The 27,221-nt window shown below is 41.8% G+C and overlaps 1 protein-coding gene and 1 long non-coding RNA gene across 6 annotated transcripts in view; one reads left to right on the top strand and one right to left on the bottom strand.

The window, feature by feature from the left end:
• Positions 1–18,289, bottom strand: part of LRIG3 (leucine rich repeats and immunoglobulin like domains 3) — a 46,201-nt gene extending 27,912 nt beyond the window's left edge. For 4 of the 5 annotated variants that reach the window (XM_060165691.1, XM_060165689.1, XM_060165690.1 and 1 more), the window contains exons 1-3: positions 17,797–18,289; positions 12,025–12,096; positions 11,737–11,811 (exon numbers count right to left, since the gene is read on the bottom strand). In XM_060165691.1, coding sequence (XP_060021674.1) covers positions 11,737–11,811; positions 12,025–12,096; positions 17,797–18,032 — 383 coding nt within the window. In that variant the 5' untranslated portion in view covers positions 18,033–18,289. Of the gene's footprint in view, positions 1–9,511; positions 9,623–11,736; positions 11,812–12,024; positions 12,097–17,796 lie in introns of those variants that run through there. The other variant, XM_060165693.1, reaches the window with a different exon arrangement.
• Positions 17,813–27,221, top strand: part of LOC132529349 (uncharacterized) — a 215,425-nt gene continuing 206,016 nt past the window's right edge. The window contains exons 1-2 of the long non-coding RNA XR_009543424.1: positions 17,813–18,123; positions 19,166–19,230. This is a non-coding gene — a long non-coding RNA (uncharacterized LOC132529349). The remainder of the gene's footprint in view (positions 18,124–19,165; positions 19,231–27,221) is intronic.

The following is a 27,221-nucleotide window of genomic DNA, read 5'->3' as shown; positions in this document are numbered from 1 at the left end:
AGGTAAGGACTTGCTGACTGGTGAGTCTCACCACAGGTGGTCTGTTTCATGATGGATCCACATGCATCTGTCTAATCGCTCAGATCCTCCAACCTCCAGGCTGGTGGGGATAAGCCTGACTGCTCGTGTCTGGGAAGGTGAACAGGAACATAAGCTGAGGGGAACACTGTCATCCTCATATTCAGATCAGACTTAATTTCCCTGACTGCAGAAGATGCTGCCCTCAATCCCCACCCCTTGCCCAGCTGGGCCTGTGCCCCAAATTCCAGAGACTTCGTTTCAACTCTCTAGAGAGTAAACTTCTAGTTTTCTGCCTCCATCAAGGGAGGGTTGGTCACTGGGCCTTCAGTTTTGGAGGGGGAACCTGGAGGTCTGCTTCTTATAAAAGAGTTTTCACCAATCCCCCATTTTCAGTCCTACTCTGCATCCCTATCTTTACCGACTTTGAATTCCTGAAGCATCTTGAGCTTCTGCAGCAAAAAAGTGTTTGCTTCTTTTGGGATTCACTCCACTCTCTCTAAATCATTTACAACTTGTGTGCAGGATTGAAAGATTTTAATGAAATCTTTCATTTGAACTGTCTCCTCTCCTGTTTTCTCTTTGTTCCTGTCTGTGTGCACTTTAGTCCTTTATTTTCATTTTAAGGAGGTTCTAGGATGGAGCAGAGTGAAACAAATGTGCTCAGTCCACCATGCCTTATAGGACGTCTTTAATGGGAATCTGATCAGTGAATAAGACCAGTTTTTCTCTAAAAACCTTCCCTCACAAGTTACTGTAATTTTTTAAATTGAAACATCATTCAACTTAGTCTAACAAAAAATTAGCCTATGTAAATTTTACCTTAAGATGACACTATGAACCAGAAAACATGGCATCATTATTCTGAACCTCAAATTAATAAACAGTTCTCATACAGGGGATTAATCCTGTATGAACACATCAGGCTAAATTAATGTCATTTTATTTTTCTGATATGGTCCACAGACCAATGGGCTAGGAACATCACAAACACAGAACGTCTTGATCTCACCAAGTACTTAACTTGTCCGTGTGAATAAGACACAGAATATGCGGCGGTGATGATCACACAGACAAGTGAGTTTGCATCCCTAGTCTTTATTCAGAGACTGGCATGGACCTTTAGGGAAGATGCTAAGTGGTCTGCTACTGAGGCTGCCTGTGGCCTTGTGCTGTCAACGTTTGTATGAATATGAACAGAGATGTGAATAATCAAGTGCAACTCATCCATTAGATATGCTCCCAAACCTCTCAATATACTAAAATGATGGTCTAGAAGCAACTAGAGAAATTAAGCTGGGGAAAGGCAGTGTTTTGAATTTTTAATCAATCATTTAAAAAGGCCTATTTGGAAGCAATTCGTGCGAGAATGACAATAGACTTGGGGATCTCGGCTGACCGCAACTTGGTATGTGCCAATAATACAACACGGTCCTTAAAAAGCTAACATAATGTTATGCTTCATTAACATCCCATATTCTGGTCAAGAGACACAGTCCACCATGTTCTGCATTAGACCCCATCTCAATATCTTGCTCTGGGCACTGGAGGTTAGTGTCATGCTAAAGGACGAGTGTGACAGGAGGGCTTTCAGAGTCTAGACCTGCACTGCCCAGCATAACAGCCACCGGCCACATGTGGCTCTTTAAACTTAAATGAAATTTAAAATTTAATTCCTCCATCACACCAGCCACATTTCACGTGTTCAATCCCCATGTGTCCAGCGGCTACCTCAGTGGACTGCACACATTTCCATTATCGCAGAAAGCTCTACTGGACCGCACTGGTCTAGACCCCACATCGTATAGAAAATGGGAACTGGAACTTGAGCCAGGAGAAGAGAAAGCTTTAAGAAGACCTTACAGGTTAAGACTTGTCAGTATTATGTTACGATGCGGAAAATAGACTGAAGTTGTTCTCCCCGGTGCACAGACCTAGGACAATAGGCAGAAACTACAGAAAGGCAGAGCCCAGCTTAACAAATAAAGAGTCCCAGCAATTAGAACTATTCCAAATGGAACAGCTCCTCACCCAGGAGTGAGCTTTTGTCCCCAGAAGGGCTCAAGGGGAGGTTGCATAACCTCTCTTCCAGAGAGCTCTCTTCAGTGAGAAATATCTCTTCCAACTCAAAGTTACAAGGATTGCATGCAGACACTCAAAACTAACATGACATGGGTTCTGACCAGTTATATAATATAGTAAACCATTTCTAATTCCCTTCACCCTTTTCTTGATACTTGTATGAGGACAGAGGTGAGGAAGTGAAAGCAAGACTGACAGGAGGAGGAGAATAAGAGGAAAGAGGGATTTATACGATGAACTGATGAGTGTCCTGACTCTGTAAACATGCATTCATCTTTAAAGAGTACTGCCCTCTGTTCCCAGGCCAATACCTTATGCAGGATGACATGGCCATTGGTGATGAAGTACAAAAGCATCTTATTTTCTTCAAAAAAAAATATGCTCGTTTTGATTCTAACTCCGTATGTTCGTTTTGTTATAAAAAATTTAAAATGGTTTGTGCATTGTAAAACTGACAGTCCCAGAATGTATACCATGTTTATCCTGTGCTGAACGGTACTTGCAGTGAATATTACCTTAATATTTCATGCTGCCTTCAGCCTCAATCTAGAGACTGCTCTATCTACCAGCTAAGGCTTTCTGGAGAGGAAGGGAGACAGCCAGGCCGGTGACTTTAAGTGCTAGAAAGGACGTGCTAATATTTATAACTGTCTTTTCTTTCATGTTTTGAATTTAGTACTTAAGCAACTTGCAGCCAGACAGAGAAGGGGAGGTGCTGGTTAGAGCCCTGTTTCATTGTTCTGGTCTCTCTAACCAACAACTAGATCCCATACCTCTAGGCTACGGAGGACAGCACAGACAGTAAAAGAAGGGAGAGAAGGAGGAAAAGTAACTAGGCCAGGACAGAGACACATGTTGAATCTTGCCTCCCAGTCATGAAAAGCAACTGCTATAACGTTATTGTTTTGTCTGGTCTTGGAAGCACAAGCCTCACAAGCAGAGAGAAGTCTCTGGCAGGAGCTGTATTTGATACTTCAAAGCAGCCAACAAAAGGCTAACGTGAAGTTGAGGGAAAGGATGAGAAAATGCTGTAGGTTCAGGATAAACACTGGTAAAACAGGAGTTCTTGTGGCAAGTTATACTGGAAGGTCAAGTTCGAGGGACTGTGGGTCAATTTTATGGGCTCCAAGAGCCATCATTGAAGAAAGGTGCCCAACTGCGTCACCAAGTCAAATCTAAGAATGTTGCCACCTTGGAACAAAGTTTTATTAATGAAAATAATTTTAAGTGTGTACAGAGAGGCAGGAACAAAAAGGTTAACTGACTAGTCTCCTCTGCAATTAACTATGTATTAATTTGGACTGGGAAACTGACTCAGTCATTCATCTCGCAAACATGGACTGAGTGGCCACCATATGCCAGGCGCTGAGTTACATGACAGAGTTACAACGGGGACAAAAACAGACATGATCTCAGCTTTTATAAAGTTTCATTCTGGTGGTGGGAGTGGACATTAAAGAATCGCAAATATACAACTGAAAATGGGATTGCATTTATGATAACAACATAGACACTGTAAATAAATGAGATATGAAAATGTGTAAGGCTAACTTAGCAAAAGCTGGGGGAGGGTGAGTATTTCTAGGCAAAGGGACTTGAGGCAGGAACAAGCTGGCATATTCCTAGAAATGAGGAATGATTCTAGAGAAGGCGAACAGGAAAAGAGGACTCAGGTCACGCAGAGAATTGTCGATCTTGCGAAGGATTTTTGCTCCTGATCTAAGAGCAATGGGAAATTCTTGAAGGGTTTAAAGAGCCATGACACGATCACAAATTTATGTTTCAAATACAGCCACTGTAACTTGAGAACACAAAAACCTAGCAAATGTGTATTTTGGGGACCAGTTTATGATTAAATGTGAAGGTAAACTTAGAGAGTATTACACATACGGCTCTGTGTACAGTGAGCTCTCTTATGTGCAAATCACATACACACATTTTAAAATCCAATAAAAGATTACAACTTATCATATTAAGGTGTTTATGTGTTTGTTCTGTAAGACATGGGCTTCATGAGCTTACTGCTATTAAACACAGTAATGTCTGGCTTGCTTGTACTGGTGAAGGTGGTGGCCCTCGAATGCAATGTCCTTCACATATGAAGACACTAGTCCATTTATCCTCATCTGTAGAGCACACAGTTGGGGATGAATTTTTCAGTTAAGGTGGTCAAATTCCTTGGGCTCGTCTACACCCACATGTGGGTAAAGATGGGATACAGTTTGTGTCCACTTCATCAGAACCCTGATTCCCCAGAAACTGAAGTTCTCATCATTTAAATAAATTCTGTGCCAAGCAACCAGGCAATAGCCTCTTCAGTCTCCCAAACTGATTTTTCATTAGCCTGATTTGGGGACTGTAATGAGAATGCATGCTTCTGGATGGAATTCCCACTTGACATGGTGCCGGGTTCAGTACACAGTTAACAGAACACTGCAGATCTGACTTCTAGTCATTAGTCCAACTCTACTCCTTTCAGCATACAGAAGCCCACGCTCACGTGACTCCCACGCAATGGTCAATTTCCTTTTGTGGGAAAAGGAGGTGTGGCCCTAACGTACAGCAAGGCTCAGAGCAGAGAACAGTTCTAAAGGTGGATGGATAACAGGTATTCGGCAAGGCATAACTGTTAATTATCAAAGTCACATTACTGAGTGGTCTATGACACTTGAGTTTGAATATGAGCACTGTTTAATGACTACTTGAGAAAAAGGAGAGAAGCAGATTTGGTGCTTAATTGAAATGTAGTTATTTCATTCCTCTGCTTAAAAAAAAAGTCAATTATTCCCCCAAAACCTGTAAAACACCGAAGCTGATCCCTGTCAGTGTAACCAAGTCTCCTTCCCAGTCTAGGCCTCACTCACCCTCTCACTCTACATACATTGAAAGGACAGCCCTCCTCTGCTTCTCTCTATTAAGCAGGGCATCTCCTCCTTGGAGTATCTCTTTATTCTTTATTGTCTGTCTGCCCATTACATTTATTCAAAGCCCCTGGGAGGCAGAGGCCGGGTGCTATTTTTCTTTGTTCTCCAGCACTCAGCACACAGTAGGTGGTGTTCTGGGGGCACTTTAAACAGCTCCAAATCCACCTTATAATTATATAAACCCTCAGGTTAGAAACAGTGTTCATTTAGTAATTATAATTGAGTGCTCACTGATTTTTCTGGAACTATTGGAAGAGAGCAAAAGTTTTCCTGATAACTCACCCCAAACGCCAAGTTCTTCCTCCCTCCCTCATCTATTGCTACCAGGATATTGTTTCTAAATCCTGCCCTCCTCCGGTGACCCTCCTGTTCGAGAATCCACTGTGCGCCCGCCCCCCACCCCGCCGCCCCAGTCTCTGTGCCTTCCCCCAGCCCACTGCAACTGTATCAGCAGCAGCTGCGGTCGCTCACGCCATCCGGAGCCCTTTCATGTACAATATGCCATTTGATCCTTCACCGGAACCATATGAGATAGACGGGCAGACATCTTACACTGTTCCTACAGATAAACAAAGCAGAGTTCATTAGCTCTGCCTGAGGTCAGACAGGTCATTAGCGTGAAACAAGACAAAAACCTGGGGGGCCCCATTTCCAGCTCAGGTCTCTCTACTTCCGCACAAGGGCCCGAGATCTCTCATCTGCTCAGATATTTAATGAGAACCTCTTATGTGCCAGAGACTGGACTGGGCTCCTGAGGCGACAGAGAGCTCAGTAAGACACGAGTCCAACACTGGAGTGAGAGGTATGACACATGCCATGGGAGAACCACAGGTACTGCGCTTGTAGGAGTTCCAAAACTGAAGAAAGAAAGGTCACCACCCTTCTCCAAATTCTACAATGACTACTGTTCATGCTACAGGAATTGCTAAGACTCCCTACTACCCAGGATTGTTCTCCATAGCATATAAATCAGATCAGACCTCTGATGGAAGGCAGGACTCTCATCCCCAAAGCCTCTCCCATGCAGGAGGACACATGATGTGATGGGGCCACGTCTCAGGCAGACTCAGGTTCTAAAGCCTGTGGAGGGGGGAAGATCATCTATCATTGATACACCCCTGAAAAACCCTTAAAACACCAGCAAAGGTTTTTTATGCACACATGTGTTCTCTCTCTCTCTCTCTATGATTCCTGTAGGGCCAGTTTTTCCTTTGGTGTTAGGACAGATCAATTTCCTGTTTTGTTGTTGTCGTTGTTTTGTATTTTGAATTTTTAGTTCAGGACCTGATGAAGTAGTTCCCATGCACACTGGGCACAGGGACTAGGAAATATATCTATCTCTGAAGACCAGTCATCCTCAGTCGTCTGAGATATACACACTTCAAAAGGCAAATGGGAAAGGGGGCTTTTATTTCCTGCATACTTTCACTTCACACACACTCCAGGGCATGCGCTCGCTGGGCAGAATGGTGAGCTAAATCCTTCTGCTACTTAAATTACTTCTCTTGTGTTCTTCCTTTCTTTCTTTTAATTATTAGCATTGCTGTTGCTATAATTTTTTATTTTGTTTCTTGCCAAGCATGCACAGCTGAACACAGGTTAAGACATAGGTAGGCATTTTCTCCACTGTACATTTTTAGCCTCTTCTATAGACTAAGTCTCTAGGAGGAGATCTGTCTGAATCATGTTAAATGCATGTGGTTGTTCCATAAGTATTCCTTAATTCAATTCATGTACGAATTAAGCCCCGATTGTATGCCATATAACCTGCATTAAGTACTAGGGAAAACAAGAGTCAGCCCCAGAGGTCTCATAGTCAGGGGAGAAAAGTATGAACAGGGTCATCTCATGGCCATGTAGCAGTTGGATATACAAGGCAAGATGGGCCTGGACAGGGCAGGGGAGGCTTACGGAGATGACCCCCACCCCCAGGATGCTCCTCATGACTCCCTCCCCCACCTGCAGACCTTAACTCAAGTGTCACATTCCCAGTGGGCCCCTCCCCTCAGCCCCATTTAAAACTGTAAACTGCTCCCCCTCTTCCACCACACATACTCCTAAAACTCCTCTCTCCCTAGCACTTAGTTCCTTCTGATCACATCTCTCTCTTTTTTTGCGGGGGGGGGGGTGGTGTCAGGTCTTTAGTTGCGGCATGCGGGATTTTTTTTTTTGCGGTACGCGGGCCTCTCACTGTCGTGGCCTCTCCCGTTGCGGAGCACAGGCTCCGGACGCGCAGGCTCAGCGGCCATGGCTCACAGGCCCAGCGGCTCTGCGGCATGTGGGATCTTCCCGGACCGGGGCACGAACCCGTGTCCCCTGCATCGGCAGGTGGACTCTCAACCACTGCGCCACCAGGGAAGCCCAGTTGCGGCATGCGGGATCTTCACTGCAGCGCACAGGCTTCTCTCTAGTTGTGGCGCACGGGCTCCAGAGTGCGTGGGCTCTGTAGTTTGCGGCACGTGGGCTCCTACAGTTGAGGCACACGGGCTTAGCTGCCCCGCGGCATGTGGGATCTTAGTTCCCCAACCAGGGATCAAACCTGTGTCCCCTGCATTGGAAGGCGGATTCTTAACCACTGGACCACCGGAGAAGTCCCATCTCTTATTTATTTTACTCTCTGTCTTTTTCCTTCCATGAGAAGATCAGGCCCACGAAGGCAGGGATTTCTGTCTGTTTTGTTCACTGTTGAACTTTGGCCTTAGAATAGCACCGAACACAGCAGGATTTGGTAAGTCTTCAAAAAGCAGCCTTCCTGACCATCCTAAAGGGCAGCCGACCGAGCTCTCCATCCCTTCGCCCTCCTTTCTTTTCCTTCACAGCCATTATCAAGAACTGAAGTTACCTTTTCTTTTAAAGTTTGTTTACTTATTTTTCTCTCACCCCTCACATGGACAGAAGCTTCACAGTAAGGGGGAGTTTTTTGTCTGCTTTGTTCATTGTGGTGTCCCCAGCACTCTAAACAGAACCTGGCACTGTTTGTTTCTTTGATAAATTTTCGTTGAATGAATGACCGTCATCCCCATGCCTGTGGCTCATGTCCACTGACCACTCAGCTTATGCCAGGCAGGTTTCACTACATTCTCTCTCCCAATCCTCACAACAACCTAATGAGGTGTGTGCTTTTATTATTCTCGTTTTATAGAGTAGGAAGCACAGACAGACTGTACCTTGCCCAAGGGCACAAACTACCAAAGAGAAGAGCCAGCTATTAATGGCAAGCCATCCAACTTGAGCTTTGCTTTTAATCACTGTTCTATTGACTCGACGGAAGCTGCACTATGGGACAACAGGGCCACCATCGCATCAGGTCTACTGTGGTGGCTTCCTCATTATCTGGCCCCTCTAAGCCCCCTCCTGCCACTGCCAGGCCATTCTCCACACTAAAGCCAGAATGACATTTTCCAATAGCAAAACTAATCACCTCACTCTGCTTTAAGTCACTTCAATGGCGGTGGCGCATACCTGTTGGGGTCCCACCGGCAAAAGTGATCAGTATTTGTAATAACCTCTCTAGAAGGATGACACTGTCATCTCTGAAAAAATGACAGGTTATGAAGAAAAGGATGGACTTGGGAGAAATGCTCTACCTTCGAGATAATAATGAAAAGAGGCTTATCTGGTTATGACAACTTGGCCTCTTCAGTAATTCAGAAATATGTATGTAATATCTGATCAGAATCTCAAGTAGATGTGTTAAAATGGATTTACTTGGGCCCCACCCAAACACATTAATTCAGAATCTCTAGGGATGGGGTCAGGAAATCTACATTTTCACCAGTAATCTAGGTCTCCCTTTGACATTCCTTCATGTAAACCTTTTCAAGTCTAAGATACCAGGCAAAGCACCTGCATGTTGGACGATACCATATAAACGATCAGTGTCAAGACAAGACCCAACTAGCTCTATTTTATGACCAATAAGGCCTCTTGTTCAACAGTAATGTTACATAACTTATGGATTCAAACCTGCCCTAACTCAGGTTACAGGTTTCAAAAATGTCCAAAGTTGGGCAGCTCGTGCAACATACAAGAAGCCAGAACTATCACATCTGGTAAAATCAACTCGCTTATGCCAGGTCAACGGTTTTAGTATATATGCTCATTCCAAAAATTATTCCACTTCTTCCCTTAAAATATACTATCCTGCCATGTGTGGCTAGGAAATTAAGAAAAATAAACACAAAACACAAACCATGTTTTGCCCACAGCATGCCAGTTGACTTCTGAGCTACTGCTGTGTGGGATTCAAAGGAAAGCAAGTCTATTCAGGTCTTTTACCTCCTGAAAATTCCCATGGTCAGAGATGAGCTTTGTTAATGGGGAAGTTGAATGCTCATCCAACCTTCATTCCAAGATGCTGGCATTCTACCAGGCTTCCCTGACATTATCAGAACTGGTCCCTAAGTGAATTCATCTCTGGCCATGGGTGACAACTGACCCAATATTAGTTGTTGGCTCCTGCAGCTGAGAGAAGAGGAAGGTCTTACCAGGTACAGTCTTCCCTGCATCCAGGCCATCCAGCTGGCAGAGGCCCTCACCGCACAGAGCAGCAATGGTATAAGAAAGAAATCTTGACAGAAGTCAGATAGTCTTGGGAACTACTTGGAAAGATATGGGATTTAATTGTGGTGCTATAGCAAATTTCTAATCTGAGCCATGTTATGTGGTTTAACATTTTTTTTTTTTTGAAATTTCAGAAATGTATTTAAGTACTGACTTTTGGCTCTGGTTATTTTCAAGTGCTTCTATATAAACAAAAACAGTCTACCCTTTGCAAGATGGAAATTAACAGTGCTTTAGAAACAATGACTATGTATTATGAAATCCAAAGAAGCCTACAGAAGAAACAAAACATTTACAGAAAAGAACAGCCAGAGAAGTAAATTTTTCAAGATATTTCACAGATATAAAAACAATGTTTACTATGCACATGGAATTAGCAGCCCCGTGACATAAATTACTCTTTGGAGAGTCTATGTGATCTAGGCAATAAATAGGATCTATCATTATATAAGAGGAACAAAGCAATCCCTGGTTAGATGTACTACGACAAATTAAGGGGAAGAAAGTGAGATTATTCGAGTTCAGTAAAGTTTATTCAGCACTCACTAAAGTGAAACACAAACAAAAATATGGAGAAGAGTTCAGATGTTGAAGGTTTCTAGTTTTCTAATTACAAACTACAGCTTTAAAGTGTAAAAATCACTAGGCTATTTACTTCTCATCAAACTTTCTAATTTCCTTACAAGTTCTTACGCTTTCACCTCTATACCATGCCAAAGAGAAGATTGTTTTCCTCATCCCACCCAGATTCCCAAACTCTACTGCAGACCCTCTCAGCCATGAATCATGCAGTGACCCTCAAGACCCCCTGAACATGCTGACAGTATCTGCCAATACACAGGACAAGGACAGCAGGGCAAGGAAGTGGCATTCCCTGGGATTTAAATAGGCCCCAGTGGTCAAATGAGAATAGCTAAAGATGTTAAGGATACCCAAAGCAGTATTCCATTCAGACTCCAAAATTTTAAGCAATTGGGAAAGCCAAAACAGGTATTAATGCTAGCATAAAAACCTTTTTTAAATTCAGTGTTTATTTGTCAAATACCAACTGCTTTTTCTTTTATTCCTTTCTGTTTCTGATCTTTGGAAAAACCCCATCAGTATCAAATGTCACTTAGTTCTCATTCAGACAGAGGAAAGCAGACACAGGGGCTGTACCCCTGACTTAGCTGACCTGGGCCCTCAGTAAAAACAAACCTCTATAAACCACCAGATGTAAGCAATCGGGTAGTGATCACTGTAATTAATTGAACAGATTTCCTGAAATTTACTGTACAATTTCAACCCTCCTAACACCTTTCCCAGATACAACTAACAATGGTGCTTTTTTTCTTAAGTTGTTTGAAGGAGGAAAACATTTTAAACTTCAGTGGCTTAAATATATTTTTAAATTACTCAAGATTAAGGTGGTAGACTATTTAATTTTAGAAATCAAACCATGCTCATTCTAAATGCTGTCTTTAAAGGCCAAAAGTTAACATTATTCCAAAACATCTCCACTGCATGAATATAAACACGTGATCTGCCCTAATAATACACAAAATTTAACACAATTTTACTCTTATCTGAAAACTCAGAACTGCAAAATAACATGCAATGATATTTCTAACTTCAATGACCTATTGAATTTTAACTGTATCAAGTCGATATTTTGATTTGATGTTTCTGGACCTTGATTTCCACGGCAGGCGCCACACTTAAAAGAGGATAAAAGAGGATACCTCAGTGCTTCATTATCGACTCCATTTCTCCTCCCCAAATAACTCCGATCGTTCTCCACTAGGAATTATGTAATACCGGATCCACAGATCCCATGTAGACCATTGAGTGATAACCAGAATTTAAGTCCTAGTCACCATAATTAAATACATGTCCCTATGGGGTGAAGGTGGCTTCTCTGAGTCTTGAAGGCCACAGCAGCAATAACAGCATAGTGTTAAGTGTTCTTGTTACAATGATACTTAAAATTTAGGAGCGCGCGCGTGCGAGAGAGAGAGAGAGAGAGAGAGAGACAGGCTAGGAAACAAGTCAACCAGTTTAAAGGAAGCTTATTTTGCTTGTAAGATCTGTACTCTAGCCCATATGGAACTGCCCCCTCCCGCCCCGTCCCCGCAAACATACATTCAAAACCCTCCTAACGTTCACTTACAAGGAGAGAAGTGTAATATTTGCTGAGACTGGCCCTAGATTTGGAATGGTCTCCAATTCATTGTTGTTCAGTTTCCTATAAATGCCAAAAGAGACAGAGAGAGAGAGAGAGAAGCAGATTATGCAATCTGTAATCCACAGAGGTGAAAACTTTATAACATTATTTAAAGATCCCTCCCAAGTTAAAAGTTTTAAATAATTCCCTGTAACCCAAACGTTCTTTACAATAAAATACTGTGATAGGTGGTACATTTGATTCCAACCGCAAGCAGAAAGTAGCTGAACTCACACTTCTCGAAGGCTGTGAAGGTGGCTCGTGGAACTTGCCTTGACGAAAGACAATCTGTTGTGACTTAAGTCCCTATGAAAAAACAAAAATAAAATGATAAGTAGTTTCCAAAAATCACTAATAATGCTTAATGATGGGCAAGACAGAGTGGATTTATGAACTCCTCTCAACACTAGCGACAGCATAAGAAATAATTGGTCCATCCTGCCCATAAACGAGAGGGCAAACTCCAAAATACAAACTCTGAGGACAAAGTTAGTTCAGGAGGCTGGCAGATTCAAATGCTCCAAGCCCGCAAATGTTTTAGGAGATGGGTTTTGGTCCAGGGTGAACAGATCCTTTGTGAACTGGTTGTTTTGCTTCACCCTCCCCATCCACTACCAACTCCTCACTTCCACCTTGATATGATGAAGTCATAGCTTATGAAAAGTGGCTAATTAGTCAGGTTGCTGAAACTAAAACCTCTAAAGAAACCTTATTATCACAAAACTAAGCATCAGAGTCCTTATTACAGTCAAAGTAGAAATTCCTTTTCACACATATTTGTTTCCCTGGGTTAAGGCAACAAATTGTTTAAAGTACTGCTCTGTGTGTGTGTGTGTGTGTGTGTGTGTGTGTGTGTTGAGCAGGTAGGAAACAACCCAAACTCTCTGCTTTCCTGAATTCTCCAAATCTCAGTATCTCAATATAATGTATAATTTAAACCACATCAACCACCTAACAAAGTTTAGTAGACTGTTCAGAGATCCGTGATCAGATTTCTTTTCAATTATTAAAATAAACCTGCCTCTAACTCAGAGACTCAATATAACTTAGTAACCATTTCCATAGGACATCAACCAAACGCCTACGTATGCAGTATTCTAGGCTAGGACGTCAGCTCAGCATTGAGGATGAAAATGTGAAACAAAATCCGGCAAATACTTGGTTATATTGGTCAATACACTAAGTGCCTTCAAACTGGTCTAAGGAAAATGAAATGGCTGAACAGCTACTGAAAACCAGGCTGCCACACAGGACGGCTGAAAGCTCTCCCACTGAAAGAGGCATACCCACCCTTCCTAGATTAACTCCTTCAGTGCTTAAAAGTGAAGAGTTTTTAATAATCGAAGTTAGAGATAACCAGACTTGATTGGAGAAAAGCAGGAACCATTTGCTATATATCAATACCTAAGTATGCCTCCCGCAACAAAAATAAAGGCAGAGAAATCACATCCAGAGAAGCGCAGTGTTACTTTGTGCACATCCATTAGGGTAACAATTAGAAATCAGAGATCCTTTCAGCCTTTGAATTTTTGTTTTGACAATAAACCTGGATTTCTCTATTTCACCTAAAAGGAAAAAAAAAAAATTTTGCAAAAGGTTTTATTTGAAACATGTTTGCCTAAAGACCTACCAGACAGTAACAGACATGAGCAGATTTGTTCCGGTAGAGTTATAACATGAAAAATATCTGGCACAGTCTTTAAACTATAAAAATCCTGCAATTACAACCACTGCTGTGCATGCTCCCCACGCTGGAACCAGACACTTTCCCTCACGGCCCAGCTCGCATCCATCTGGAGTTCATCAAGGAAACCATGGGCCCCACGGCTCACGTTCGGATTCAGACAAAACCTGTGTGCTTTTAGCACCCCAGACAGTCACAGATTTCCCACAGGCTTTAAAAAACAACCGTGGAAAAGAGGTCTTCACCTGGGAGGTAGCCTGAATCAACAGAAAGGCTCATTTGGACCCACTCAACTAAAGAACGTTGCACTAAGCCTACAACTGCATCCCCTGTTGTTTCAAGTGTTCAGTGGAAAGGGGGCACCCATCTGGCATTCCCAGCTCACACAGGTGATTTTCTTTTTGATTAGAAAAACAAAAATTCCACTTTTCATTTCATTTTAAGGATTATTTCTCAGGGCAATCCCGTGAGGAAAAAAATAAAAAGATTGCGTGCTTTAACTTTTTTTTTTTTTTCCTGACCAGTAACAGGATGAAATCTCCAACAAAAGACCTGTAAAATGAGAAACTGTGCCTTCAGAGAACAGGGCACATGCTGGGGACCCCTCACTTCTGATCCAGAAGCAGGAGCTGGCAACCTTAAATATTTCAGTTATTGTGACCCACTTCCATTCCAGTGCTGTGTGTACTATTAAAACCACATTATATGGGGAAGAAAAAAAAAAATCATCCCTGAAGTGACTTTTACTGCTAAATACTTAAAGCCATGAAACTTTTAATGCACCTAAATTTAGATTTAATACAGTTTATGTTTCAGAAACGATTGAAGGATGCCATATTTTCCTAAATCTCCTTGTATTGCTTTTTATGGCTAGACCATTAAAAACAAATTCAACTTGTACAATGTCGATGTTTTCTTAAACCCCATTACATTCAATAAGGAAGGCAGATGCTTCGTTTGTTTAGATTTCCAGTAATGACCACCTTCCCCAGAAACCTTTCCTAAAAAACTTTTTGTAATGAGGTTAATAAATGGGAAAGGTGGCGAGGTAGGGAGGTGTGAACTATTTACCCAAAACTCAGCCGGCCAAACACTTGCAAACCAAACTCTACACAATAGAGAGAAGTCTCTTTTCCTGCATATTAGCAAGCGAATAAATATATATGGAAAATAATTAATATACAACATTTGGTTCCAGCTCTCATTTTCCTCCTTTTAGCATTTGGAAATCTGACTTCCAAGTCAAATTTTAAAATGCAAATCCAGCACAGCTTCTTAATCAATCCCACTGGGGCCTGCAGAGCTGCTAATTCAGCAGAAATCTGGAAGGCTGAAAAACAAAAAGCCAAGCTGTAGCTGTTTTAAGACACTGATCCAAAGTGACTCATAAATCAGCCTGCTATGTTCAAGTTTTAGTCTGGAAAATATAGAAAAACAGCTGTGAAAATCATAAGGACTAATACCCCTAACCCGAGCCCCAATTTTGGTACGAACCAGAGGATTTATAACAGGCAGACACTAAAGAAGCCACACCAGCAGAAAGTACCTTTCAGACTTTTTTTTGCCTGAGCCCAGCTAACTCAAAGCTTTCTATGTGAGAAGACAAATAGTTCTGAAATTCCATTGAGATTTTAATAATACTTGAAACTCTTCTTGATAATTGGGCAACTTTTCCCTCTTTTGGCTAAGTAAACATATTCTAACTAGCACTCCTCTTTGGGCTCCCAACTCGTTGTAAGCACACACTCCAGATGTAAACTCAAGTCTGCTTTTAAAGGCAGTTGTAAGGAACGCTGAAAATACTGCCTGTTTTAAGAGCCACTTTCATTAAAGGATTAAAAGTTCCTTTTTGAAAAGAGAACTAACTACAGTATGACGATTTTACAGCTCCAACAATTCAACTTTTCACACATGGGATTCCTATGGCCATAAATTACAACTGAATAAACTGGAAAAAAATACACGCACACACGTACATTAAATAGATTAAGTTTTTAACTTACCAATTCAACAAATGAAACAAAAGCTAGACACCAAACTTTTTCTGAAGAGTGCTCTCAAGAAGTATTCCTAAGGAGAACTTTTACTTTCTTAATTACCTGAGGAAAAGGAAGTTAAGATATGGGGAAGACCAATATGCATTTTTCTACTTATTTCTGAACTCTGGGAACAGTCTCCTTAAAAGCTTTTCAAATTATGTAAAATTTAAGAAGCAGCTATCTTATGCCTCCTGCTCCAAATACCAAGTTAAAGAGAAGTTAAAGCTTAATTCCACGTATTTTTTCTGCTCCTTTCAAAGGTGGAGAAAGGAGACCTCTAGAGCTTCAGGCACAAACAAAAGAAACATTTACAATCAAGAATTTGGACCACATGGTTTGGTGACAACTACAAAGTCACACAAGTACAAGAATGACAGAGCTGTCCAATGAGTGATCACAGCAGGGTTTCTCACAACGGGCGTAGTGCTTATTTGTACAAGTGGAACTTATTTTCGCATACATTTAAGGAATGTGGACTTGTATTAAGACAATTTACTGCTGGCGGAAATGTAATTAAAGATTGTGCTAACCAAATAAACTGTAATTTGTTTTTAGTGTGCCACCAAATTATCTGCAAAACAAAATCCTAATTAGGTCAGCTACTTTTAAGACCATGTTTGAATAGGTATCAAACCCCTTTGGGTTTAACTCAACTTCTAATCAAGAGCAATACAGTTTGTTTTTTTTTTAAGACATCCAATTTTAAAAGAGATATTCACACACAAAAATATACTGCACCCTGACATGATCCGATAGGCCACTTAACATTGAGAAACTACTGAATATAAGTTAGATCTGGTGAATGATTTGAGCATTTCTAAACACACACCAGGAAGCACTGTATTTTTTCTCTTTCTCATCCCTCTATTATTCATACGTGTTCATCTCCAGTCATTCAAATGTTCAGTTCCATACGATGTCAATAGAGCCATTCACATCTCATGAATAAGGCAACATGACCTCCACAAGAGGCAATTGAACAGAATTAGCCACAACTAATTGAAAGTCTTCCTGCTTTAGGTTAAAGCCCTTATCTCCTTCTTCAATTGTAATAAAAACTACTAAACAAGACATCCCATGATAAGAGATTACGTATCAACCTAAAACTCTCTACTTCTACTCTTTTTTATTAAACTGAGGCATATTGACACAAAGAATATGCTTTTGATGGCCCACAGTTCTACAAATAAAGACTTTGATGAGCACAGTGATTTAAAAACACAATTTCTTAAACTACCTGACCAAACTTCCTACCACTATTATTTGGATGTTAGGACAGTCGACTAGAGTTGTTTCCAGAGTTTCAAATTTCCACTGCAATTCTGCTATAGCCAAATCTAAGGATTAAGGATGGACTGCACTTTTGTTATTTTAACAGGATAGCTACTTTGAAAAAAAAGAAACACAAGTTTTGACTGTTTACATTTTGCACCAATCTTCCAACTTTAACAAAACGAGAGTGGGAGAGAACAAGATGACATTTGGAACTAAACTACATTTTCTTCCTCGTTCTGGCAGTTGGCAGTGATTTCAGGTTTTCGGACTTCACATCTAGCATCCCCAAACTTGCATAACAGCACCCAGCGCTCTCTCCTAAACCTTCTGGACCTGCTGAGAAGCTACATAAATCACGCTCTCGGTTCTGAAACAACTCTCGTTCCTTCCCTTCCTTATCCATTGATCACTCTTGCCAACTTCTTACAGTTTGGTCGAAGAGGGGAATTTACTAATGCGAAATTAAGCCCAGGGTAAAGAACAACAAAAGGATGTCCACCACAGCTTGGACAGTGACCTAACTCTGTAGAGGGGGCTTCCCAAACGAAAGGAGCGCGTTCGATTACTAGCTGGGAACGCGAAAAGTGGCATGAACCTGTTAGAAACTATTGAGCCGCGGGATCATCCTCTCAAAGTGAGAACTGCGAACTCAGGTTGCCAACTCTCCCGCCCCGGCCTGGCAGGGCGCGCATCTGAGCCCCCTAGGCGAGCTCCAGGCGCAGGACGTCGATTCTGCCCCTGGGAGTTGTCAGCGGCTGCATCCCCTCGCCCACCTGCGGCCGGGTGGGGCGCTCTCAAGGGCCCACCTGCGCGGCCCGCCAGGCGCTGGGGGATGGAGGGAGACTGAGGCCCGGTCGGCTCCTTTTCCATCTCCGCGGAGGGCCGCTGGAGGCCTGGGCCAAGAGGAGGTGCCCTGGAAAAAGCTGCTGCGCGCCGAGCATCCTGGCCCCTCGCCCGCAGTCCCGAATCTCGAGTGGCTCCCCCTCCGCCCTCAGGAAGAATACTTACAGCCGAGCGACCCAGGGCGGGAGCGGCTCGGGCAGACGCGACAGCCGCTGGCGACTGCAGTCCAGAAGGTCCCCGAGGCAGCGGCACGGAACGGGGCACCGGTGCTCTGCGCCGACCCCAGAAGGCGGCCCCAGGGCCCCGCGGCCGCCGCCCTCGGCAGGGCCCGCGCATCCCAGCACCGCGCACAGCAGCAATCCCAGAGCCGCCGCGGGCGCGCGGAACGTCGGCGCGCCCATCGCGGTCCTGCAGTCCCTCGCTCTGACCCGGGATCCGCGCCGGCGCGCGCTCGGGGCCCTGCACCAACTTCCAGTCCTCTAACGCTCCCAGGTAAACCCCTTTCTTTTAGTCCTGGCAGTAAAGTTCTTTCATGCCCCGGGGAAGCGAGAGGGAAACCGAAAAGAACGGCCAGCTGCGGCAGAGTTGCAGTGGGAGCAGCGTCCGCGCGCCAAGGCCTCTCCTCGCCCGCAAAAGAAACTTTTTCGCCTCCTCCCCTCAGCGGAGCGCCAAGTCCCCGCGCGGCGGAGCCGAGGGGCGGGGCGGCCAAGGCCCGCGCGAGCCCATTGGCCTGCCGGGCGCTTCGCCCCCGTGGCCACGTGACAATAACAAGGCTCCCGCCCCGGGTCGGAGCGCTGAGAAAGCGGAGCTGAGATTGTAGGAAATTCCGAGTTACATTTTCCAGCCTCTCGGGCCAGAAGTCTCCACTACGTCCTGGGAAACATATATCAAATGGAGTTGAAGAGAAAAAGGGAGTGAGCAACCAAGTGAGCAAATATTAGGCCAGCTCTCGGAGTTGGAGGTATTTGGGGGCACTTAAGGGGAGTAAAGTTAGTTCTGTTATTAGGAAACCTTGCATTCCAAATTTTAAAATAAGTATAAATTATTCCTACTATTCACAGAGGAAACAATGGTTTCAATAAAAATACAGTTGTTGGTTTTTTTTAACATTAACACTGGTCGCGTTTTTTCCGTATGTCAGTTCCAAAAGTAAAAAGAGTAATAAAATGAAAAAGTCATGGTATTGGAAATGGTATATTGAGTTACAAATAGACAGCGTTAGTGCATTGGATAGAGCTGGGGGGAAATTATGGGAAATGACCTTCTAATATACCGCGATGGCAATCACAGATCGCACGCCATAGGTAAAAATAATAAAAGTAGTCACCATAATATTTCAAAGCCAAATGAAAACAAGGACCTTGCAGGAAAAATTAATATATGCACCATGGTCCACCTGTGCCTTGAGTGATGACAAATCCTGATTGAGAGTGCTACCAGGCTAGAAGTAGTACTTGCTGGATCCCTCCGCCAGGGGAGGATTCAGGCCTACAGGACTTGCCAGTGAAGTCTGTGCCTTGTCTTACTCTTGCAGGTGATTGAGGCCACAGGAAATGATGGAGACCTCAGAGATCATCTGGGAACACCCTCCTCCTCTGGGTGAGGAGCTACACTTGTTTGTGGCAAAAACTGAAAACTTACTTTTATACTTTCACCTCTGCACATTGTTTCTTGCATGTTGTCTGCCAAAGCATGCTTTGGGCTGCTTAAACTGCTCATTATTGAGGAGTGGAGATCGCTTGGAGAGTTGAGACTTGAACTCCAACTCATGCCCATTGATTTCCACTGTGGCAAATTACCTGTATGAACACACCATTCACGAGGGTGGGAAAAGACTCAACTGTGAAGTTGAGGCACACCACTTTAGATATGATACCCCATCCTCTTCTTTCCAGCTACTGTTAACATCCACCCCACCGCCTTTTTTTTTTTTTGATGATGTACAATTAGAAAATATTTATAATGAGGGTATTTCAGTTTTGAGTTATTATTTTGCCTGCTTGGGAGCGTCAAGGCACACCCCAGTCATGGTATGGATTTTCCAGCCCAGTCTCTCTCATCTATTTCATATAAGGAAAATCAGGCTTAGTGCATTGGAGTTTTTAAAAAGAAGAAAGATGCCATTATACACGTGCCATTAGATGTAGGCATGGTGCCACGAGTATGGTGGCCTGCTCACTGATGTGTCACGCATGTGACAGATGATCAGAAACTGGGTACCATTTGGGGGGGGTTGGCTCATTTTCTTTCCCCATTCTATACGCTCCTTATATTACTTCATCGTCTTTTGTGAATTGCATTTACATCCATATTCTGATATTTACCACAACTATATTTCTAGCCCAGATCTTTCTCCTAAACTCTAGACCCATGTATTTCAACCACCTGTAGGTTGTCTCAAATTGAATGTTCAAATGTAACAACATATCTAGAATTAAATTTCACCACCCCTGAAACTTACTCCTTTTCCTCCTGAGTTCACTATCTCAAGGAATGATACCTGCCTCCATTCAGATGACTACTGCCCCAGAAGCCTAATTCACATTTCCTCATTCTCACCACCACCCCTACCATCAATCAATTAGCAAGTCCTAATGAAGCTAGCAACTAAATATATCTCCTATCTCTATAGACATTATGCAAACTCAGCCCCCTATCAGCTTCTTGCTTGGATTACTGACACAGCCTCTTTCCTGTCTGGCATTCCAGTCCTTTCTCCACAGTGCAGTCAAGTGATATCCCAGAAGCTCAAATCTGCTCCTGTGACTCAACTGCCTAATTCCTTTCTCTTGCTCCCATTGTCCTCAAAGTAAAGCTTAAATTCTTTAGAGTGACTTATGCAGCGTTTTTGTGTGCTTGGCCTCTACTTACCTCTTTAACTCATTTTATTTGCTCATCTCTCTTTTACTCCAGGACCTATCTGCAGTTTTCTTCCCATGCTGTGCTCTTTCCCTTTGGCCTTCCTTCACATGCTGGTCCCTCTGTCCAGATCATTCTCTGTCCCTCTTTTGTCTGATTGGTTGGCTCTTCGGCTTAAGCATCCCTCTTTTGGAGAAGGTTTTCCTGAGTCCTGTTTTAGCTATCCCTCGAATGCACTCCCAGCACATCCGGTATTCACTGGAATGTAATTGGTCATTTTCACTTTAGTACTTACTAAATAATGCTTAATGTGTGATAATGACTTTCCATATAGCCATGTATCCTATATATCCTTTACGGGTTTTACCAGTTACGTGATGTTAAGTTACTTAAATTTTCAGTACCTCAGTTTCTTCATCTGTAAGTTGGGGATACAATAAACACTCTCTTATCTGATTTTCATTTATCAGTTTACTGGATTAGCTGTTATTCTCTGTTCCCCCTCTAAGATTTATGGACTAATGCCTAAGACTAGCTGAAATCTAGTGGCTACCGGCCCCTCCCCAGTCCTCTCTTTGCAAGTTTGCTCCTACCCACTGGAGTTCCAGTCTTGTTTATATCTATAATTACACAATTAAATATTGCATCTACCAGAAGTAACTTCCTTTCTATGATAATGAATTTGAAGCTTTGGAAAGATTCTTTACAGGTAATCACTAACATGCAATGCTGTCAGATTAGATTTGGGTGAGACAATTGTAAAAACTGGGGAGAAATTAGAAATCTAGATTTCTTCACACACCTTGCTTTGCAAGCATCTTTAAGTTCTTGTTCCACTTTAAAGGCATCATAATTGGGAATCAATTAGCAGAGGATGTTTTATGGGTGTGGCTTGTGCTTGCTCAGAAGTTCACATAGTTTTTGAGAGAGCAAACTATGATGATACAGAAAGTCATTGTCGCACATTAAATATAGCTATTCTCCATCTCAGTATATCCTGAACCATTCAGTCAATAGAAAGACGAACTAGTGCAACATGGAAACTTTAAATCAATGTAATATTTTCACAAACTAAGATTTCCCAAACCCTTCACAAACTACAGGGCAGAACCTCCATGGCGTGTCTCCCTGAGCAGGTGAGGACTGAATGTCTTTGAGGTCTCTCACAGCCCTGTGCAGTTTCTTTTAGTACCTAAACAATAGGGATGAAGACACAGTGCCAGGAAAGATGGTCTGTATTAGAGGGAAAAAAGGAACATACAATTTTGTTTAATCTCCCCAAATTTATCAGTGAATAACTGTGACCCCCAAAACAGCCTTAATGTATCACTGAATTCTCTGATCCTCTCATGGTGTAGTTATTCTGTAGTTATTCACAATAACTACATACACGCGCGCGCGCACGCACACACACACACACACACACACACACACACACACACAGGGTGCAGTAGTATCAAATGGCAATTTTCAGCTCTTGTGGCTACTTTTTCATAAACAAGGATTTAGTGTGAGGTGATCAGATTCATTTTGAATGTAGGTCTTTTAACGTTTGGATTAAAATGCGATCACGTGTTGAATTTCTCTACTCCTTAGAGGTTTATACAGGTTAACTGGGTAGTTGAAAATTGACTCTCCATTGGAAATGATCTAAATCACACTGGACAGTTTCTCATTTATAACTTTGTCTTGGAGAATGGCAAGGTCCATCCATTTTCAAAACAGCCTCCCACCCTCCATTCTGTGGTTAGTACAACTCAGCCCCAGTGCTCTTTTCAGTTTTCCTGTTTTTTTTTTTTTCTCCCTCTGGCAAGTGTGAGACTTTCTTATCTTGAGTGCTGGCAAGGGCAATGACTCACCGATAAAAAGTAATAGAGGTGCTAAGCTGTCAGTTTTAACATCCAAGGACAAGAATGAAAGCTAAACACTCAGTACTTGCTTTATCATTACAATGAATGACATAGTTTGTGTAAGTGTGAACTGTGAAAAGGGAAAAGAGATAAGGCAAAGGAGGAAGAAAAGCACAAAAATCCCCAGATACTGATGCCAAAAGCAAATGTTGCTGTACTCTGTAACCTAACCATATCTTTCCCATTCATTAAGGCATTTTAGAAGAAATAGAGAGCCTCCTTTTCTCACAAAAAAGTTACCATGCTTCACTTAAAGAGCAGGAGAAGAGAATCTTACTTTGTAAAAACGCTGCAATGAACATGTCTGAACTCTTTAGAAAATATTTAGAAAAATGAAGATAGCCACGCATCTGTTTCTCTCAAGTTGGCCAATTGTGGGAAATTGCTTGAATTGAGAACAATGTTATCTGCGTGTTCACTTAACTATAAATTAAACATATGATAGCTTTTATTTTACTCATTTCTCAGGTCACCCACTAGGAATAATATGTGCCCTGAGGAAAACTCATATGGTGGACAAAACTGGGTTCCCTGGAAATCACCTCAGTGGAGGCTAGAGCTGCTGGGAGCTGGGAGCCCTGTGGTGGAGGTGGGAAATGGGTGAAGGCTCACAGCGGCTGTGACCCTCAGATTTTTCTCAATGGTGAGTGTCCTTCCCCAGGAACAGAGCGTTTCTGTGTGTGGTCTTCAAATTTCTCCACTCCTTTAAGGACCTCAGGATATTTTCTCTTATTCCTACCCTGTTCCATGTCTTCCTCTAGCCAGCAGCAATACTAAGACTCCCCTGGGAATCTCAACACATAGATAATAGCCCACCCTGTCAGAAATGCAGAAATCCAAATGCTTGAGAATTTGTTACAGGGGCTGCAAGGTGGTCCCAAGTCTGACACTGAGGTCAGAAGCCCTGTAACTTTGGCTGACCGAACAACTCTATGCTTCATTTTCTTTACCTGTAAAACAGAGTGACGAATGTTACATCAGTACACTATAAAGCTCCTGATAGATTCTAGTGACTATTACTTAACTCTCAAATTGCTGCTTTCTTTTCATTATTTGGGGAGATAAAGTGAGTTAACTACAGAAACATTCTCCTGCTGGGATTATTGACCAAAAGAATGTTGGAATTAAATAAACCCTCAACTATTTGTCCTAAGTAACAGGAGGGAAAGAATTAATGCTAAGATGGAAAACAAACCAAAAACATTTTTTAACTTTCATATAAAACCCTTAATTTGTGTGTTAGGACAGCATACTGTACAGATCCTGAGATATTTTAATAGGAATTTTGTCATGCCGTATCAGAAAGTTACTGTATAACTCAATTTGTTATGATTTGTGCCATGAGGTCAAAAAGAATGATTAGGCATATTTACTAAAAATATTCCCATATCCCTCCTGGGAACTTTTCTGAAGAATATTTTTCTCCCACTTCTTAGATGAACAATTGGCCTATATACTAAGAATTCATTTGCATTTCCAAACCAGAAGAGGGCTTATACATGAGTTACTTACTGCTTTTATTTATAGTTTCATTCTCTTACACATTGGATATTCACCCAGGCCTGACTCTCAAATTATTAAGGTGACTTTGTCATGAATATTCTCAAAATCAGGTTCCCTGAATTCAAAACTCTGTATCTGTCCCTAAATCTGAGGGTCACTATCAAGCTACAGAATTCCCAATATTGTTCTGTGTAAGTATTTTCAAATAGAGAATGAAGAAGGATTTTCAGCTTTCTGGGGTCCCTTTCAACATGACATTGTGCTCCTATTACACTGAGGCAGAACAAATACTTTCCTGGTAAAATCGTAAGTTTTTAGCCCAGAGATTTACACACTTCTATTATGTTTAAACATACATACAAAAAGATTTCCAGGGAAATACTGACACAGAGCATGAAGAAGCTTTCAAGGGGACCTTGCTCATCTCCTTGCCCCCAGCACAACCAAGTCTGCAGCAGGCAGCCTCCTCCACTCCCATGGCAGTGATTTCAGACTTGAACAACTTTTTCAGTCTGAGCATTTATCTTTAGAACCCACATAAATGAATTCCTTCTGCTCTCTTGCTGCCATTTGAGCTTTTCTGCTTCTTCTGGGCAAAACAGAAGCTATTACCAGAAATAGTCCTTAGCAGATTAAATAATTGCAGTTCTTTTTTTAAATTTTATTTTTTTTAAATTTTATATTGGAATATAGTTGATTAACAATGTTGTGTTAGTTTCAGATGTACAGCAAAGTGATTCAGTTATACATATACATGTATCTATTCTTTTTCAAATTCTTTTCCCATTTAGGTTATTACATAATATTGAGCAGAGTGCCCTGTGCTATACAGTAGGGTCTTGTAGGTTATTTTAAATATAGCAGTGTGTGTATGTCAATCCCAAACTCCCAATCTATCCCTCCCCCCTACCCACCCCCCCACCCGCCCCCAGTATCCATAAGTTCGTTCTCTAAGTCTTTGAGCCTGTTTCTCTTTTGTAAATAAGTTCATTTGCATCATTTTTTTTTAGATTCCCCATATAAGTGATATCATATGAGTGTGGCTTTGTCTGACTTACTTCACTTAGTATGATAATCTCTAGGTCCATACATGGTGCTGCAAATGGCATTATTTCATTCTTTTTAATGACTGAGTAATAGTCCACTGTATATGTGTACCACATCTTCTTTATCCATTCATTTGTCAATGGACATTTAGGTTGCTTCCATGTCGTGGCTACTGTAAGCAGCGCTACAGTGAACACTGGGATGCACGTATCCTTTAGAACTGTGTTTTTTTCTCAATATATGCCCAGGAGTGGGATTGCTGGATCAGATGATAGCTCTATTTTTAGTTTTTTAAGGAACCTCCATATGGTTCTCCATAGTGGTTGCACCAGTTTACATTCCTACCAGCAGTGCATGAGGGTTCCCTTTTCTCCACACCCTCTCCAGGATTTATTGTTTGTAGACTTTTTGATGATGGCCATTCTGACTGGTGTGAGGTGATACCTTATTGTAGTTTTGATTTGCATTTCTCAAATAATTAGCGATGTTGAGCATCTTTTCATGTGCCTCTTGGCCATCTGTATGTCTTCTTTGCAGAAATGTCTATTTAGGTCTTCTAATTGCAGTTTTTTAAAAATTTTAGAATTTTATTTATTTACTTATACAGCAGGTTCTTATTAGTTATCCATTTTATACATATTACTGTATATATGTCAAACCCAATCTCCCAGTTCATCCCACCATCCCACCCCTGCCACTTTCCCCGCTTGGTGTCCATGTTTCTTCTCTACATCTGGTCTCAACTTCTGCCCTGCACCGGTTCATTGGTACCATTTTTCTAGGTTCCACATATATGCTTTAATATACGATATTTGTTTTTCTCTTTCTGACTTACTTCACTCTGTATGACAGTCTCTAGATCCATCCACTTCTCAACAAATGACCCAATTTCATTCATTTTTATGGCTGAGTAATATACCATTGTATATATGTACCACAACTTCTTTATCCATTCGTCTGTTGATGGGCATTTAGGTTGCTTCCATGACCTGGCTATTGTAAATAGTGCTGCAATGAACACTGGCTGCATGTGTCTTTTTGAATTACAGTTTTCTCTGGGTATATGCCCAGTAGTGGGATTGCTGGGTCATATGGTAATTCTATTTTTAGTTTTTTAAGGAACCTCCATATTGTTCTCTATAGTGGCTGTATCAATTGACATTCCCACCAACAGTGCAAGAGGGTTCCCTTTTCTCCACACCCTCTCCAGCATTTGTTGTTTGTAGATTTTCTGATGATGCCCATTCTAACCGGTGTGAGGTGATACCTCATTGTAGTTTTGATTTGCATTTCTCTAATAATTAGTGATGTTGAGCAGCTTTTCATGTGCATCTTGGCCATCTGTATGTCTTCTTTGGAGAAATGTCTATTTAGGTCTTCTGCCCATTTTTGGATTGGGTTGTTTGTTTCTTTAATATTGAGCTTAATGAGCTGTTTATATATTTTGGAGATTAATCCTTTGTTCATTGATTCGTTTGCAAATATTTTCTCCCATTCTGAGGGTTGCCTTTTCGTCTTATTTATGGTTTCCTTTGCTGTGCAAAAGCTTTGAAGTTTCATTAGGTCCCATTTATTTATTTTTGTTTTTATTTCCATTACTCTAGGAGGTGGATCAAAAAAGGTCTTGCTGTGATTTATGTCAAAGAGTGTTCTTCCTATGTTTTCCTCTAAGAGTTTTATAGTGTCCAGTCTTACATTTAGGTCTCGAATCCATTTTGAGTTTATTTTTGTGTATGGTGTTAGGGAGTGTTCTAATTTCATTCTTTTATATGTAGCTGTCCAGTTTTCCCAGCACCACTTATTGAAGAGACTGTCTTTTATCCATTGTATATCCTTGCCTCCTTTGTCATAAGTTAGTTGACCATAGGTGCCTGGGTTTATCTCTGGCTTTGCTATCTTGTTCCATTGATCTATGTTTCTGTTTTTGTGCCAGTACTGTATTGTCTTGATTACTGTAGCTTTGTAGTATAGTCTGAAGTCAGGGAGTCTGATTCCTCCAGCTCCATTTTTTTCCCTCAAGACTGCTTTGGCTATTTAAATTTGTGTCCCCATACAAATTTTAAGATTTTTTGTTCTAGTTCCATAAAAAATGCCATTGGTAATTTGATAGGGAGTGCATTGAATCTGTAGATTGCGTTGGGTAGTATAGTCATTTTCACAATATTGATTCTTCCAATCCAAGAACATGGTATGTCTCTCCATCTGTTGGTATCATCTTTAATTTCTTTCATCAGTGTCTTATAGTTTTCTGCATACAGGTCTTTTGTCTCC

Source organism: Lagenorhynchus albirostris, chromosome 11 (assembly GCF_949774975.1).
Source record: "Lagenorhynchus albirostris chromosome 11, mLagAlb1.1, whole genome shotgun sequence".
NCBI lineage: Eukaryota > Metazoa > Chordata > Mammalia > Artiodactyla > Delphinidae > Lagenorhynchus > Lagenorhynchus albirostris.
The sequence above is the reverse complement of the archived record's forward strand: the minus strand, read 5'-3'. Positions and strand labels throughout refer to the sequence as shown.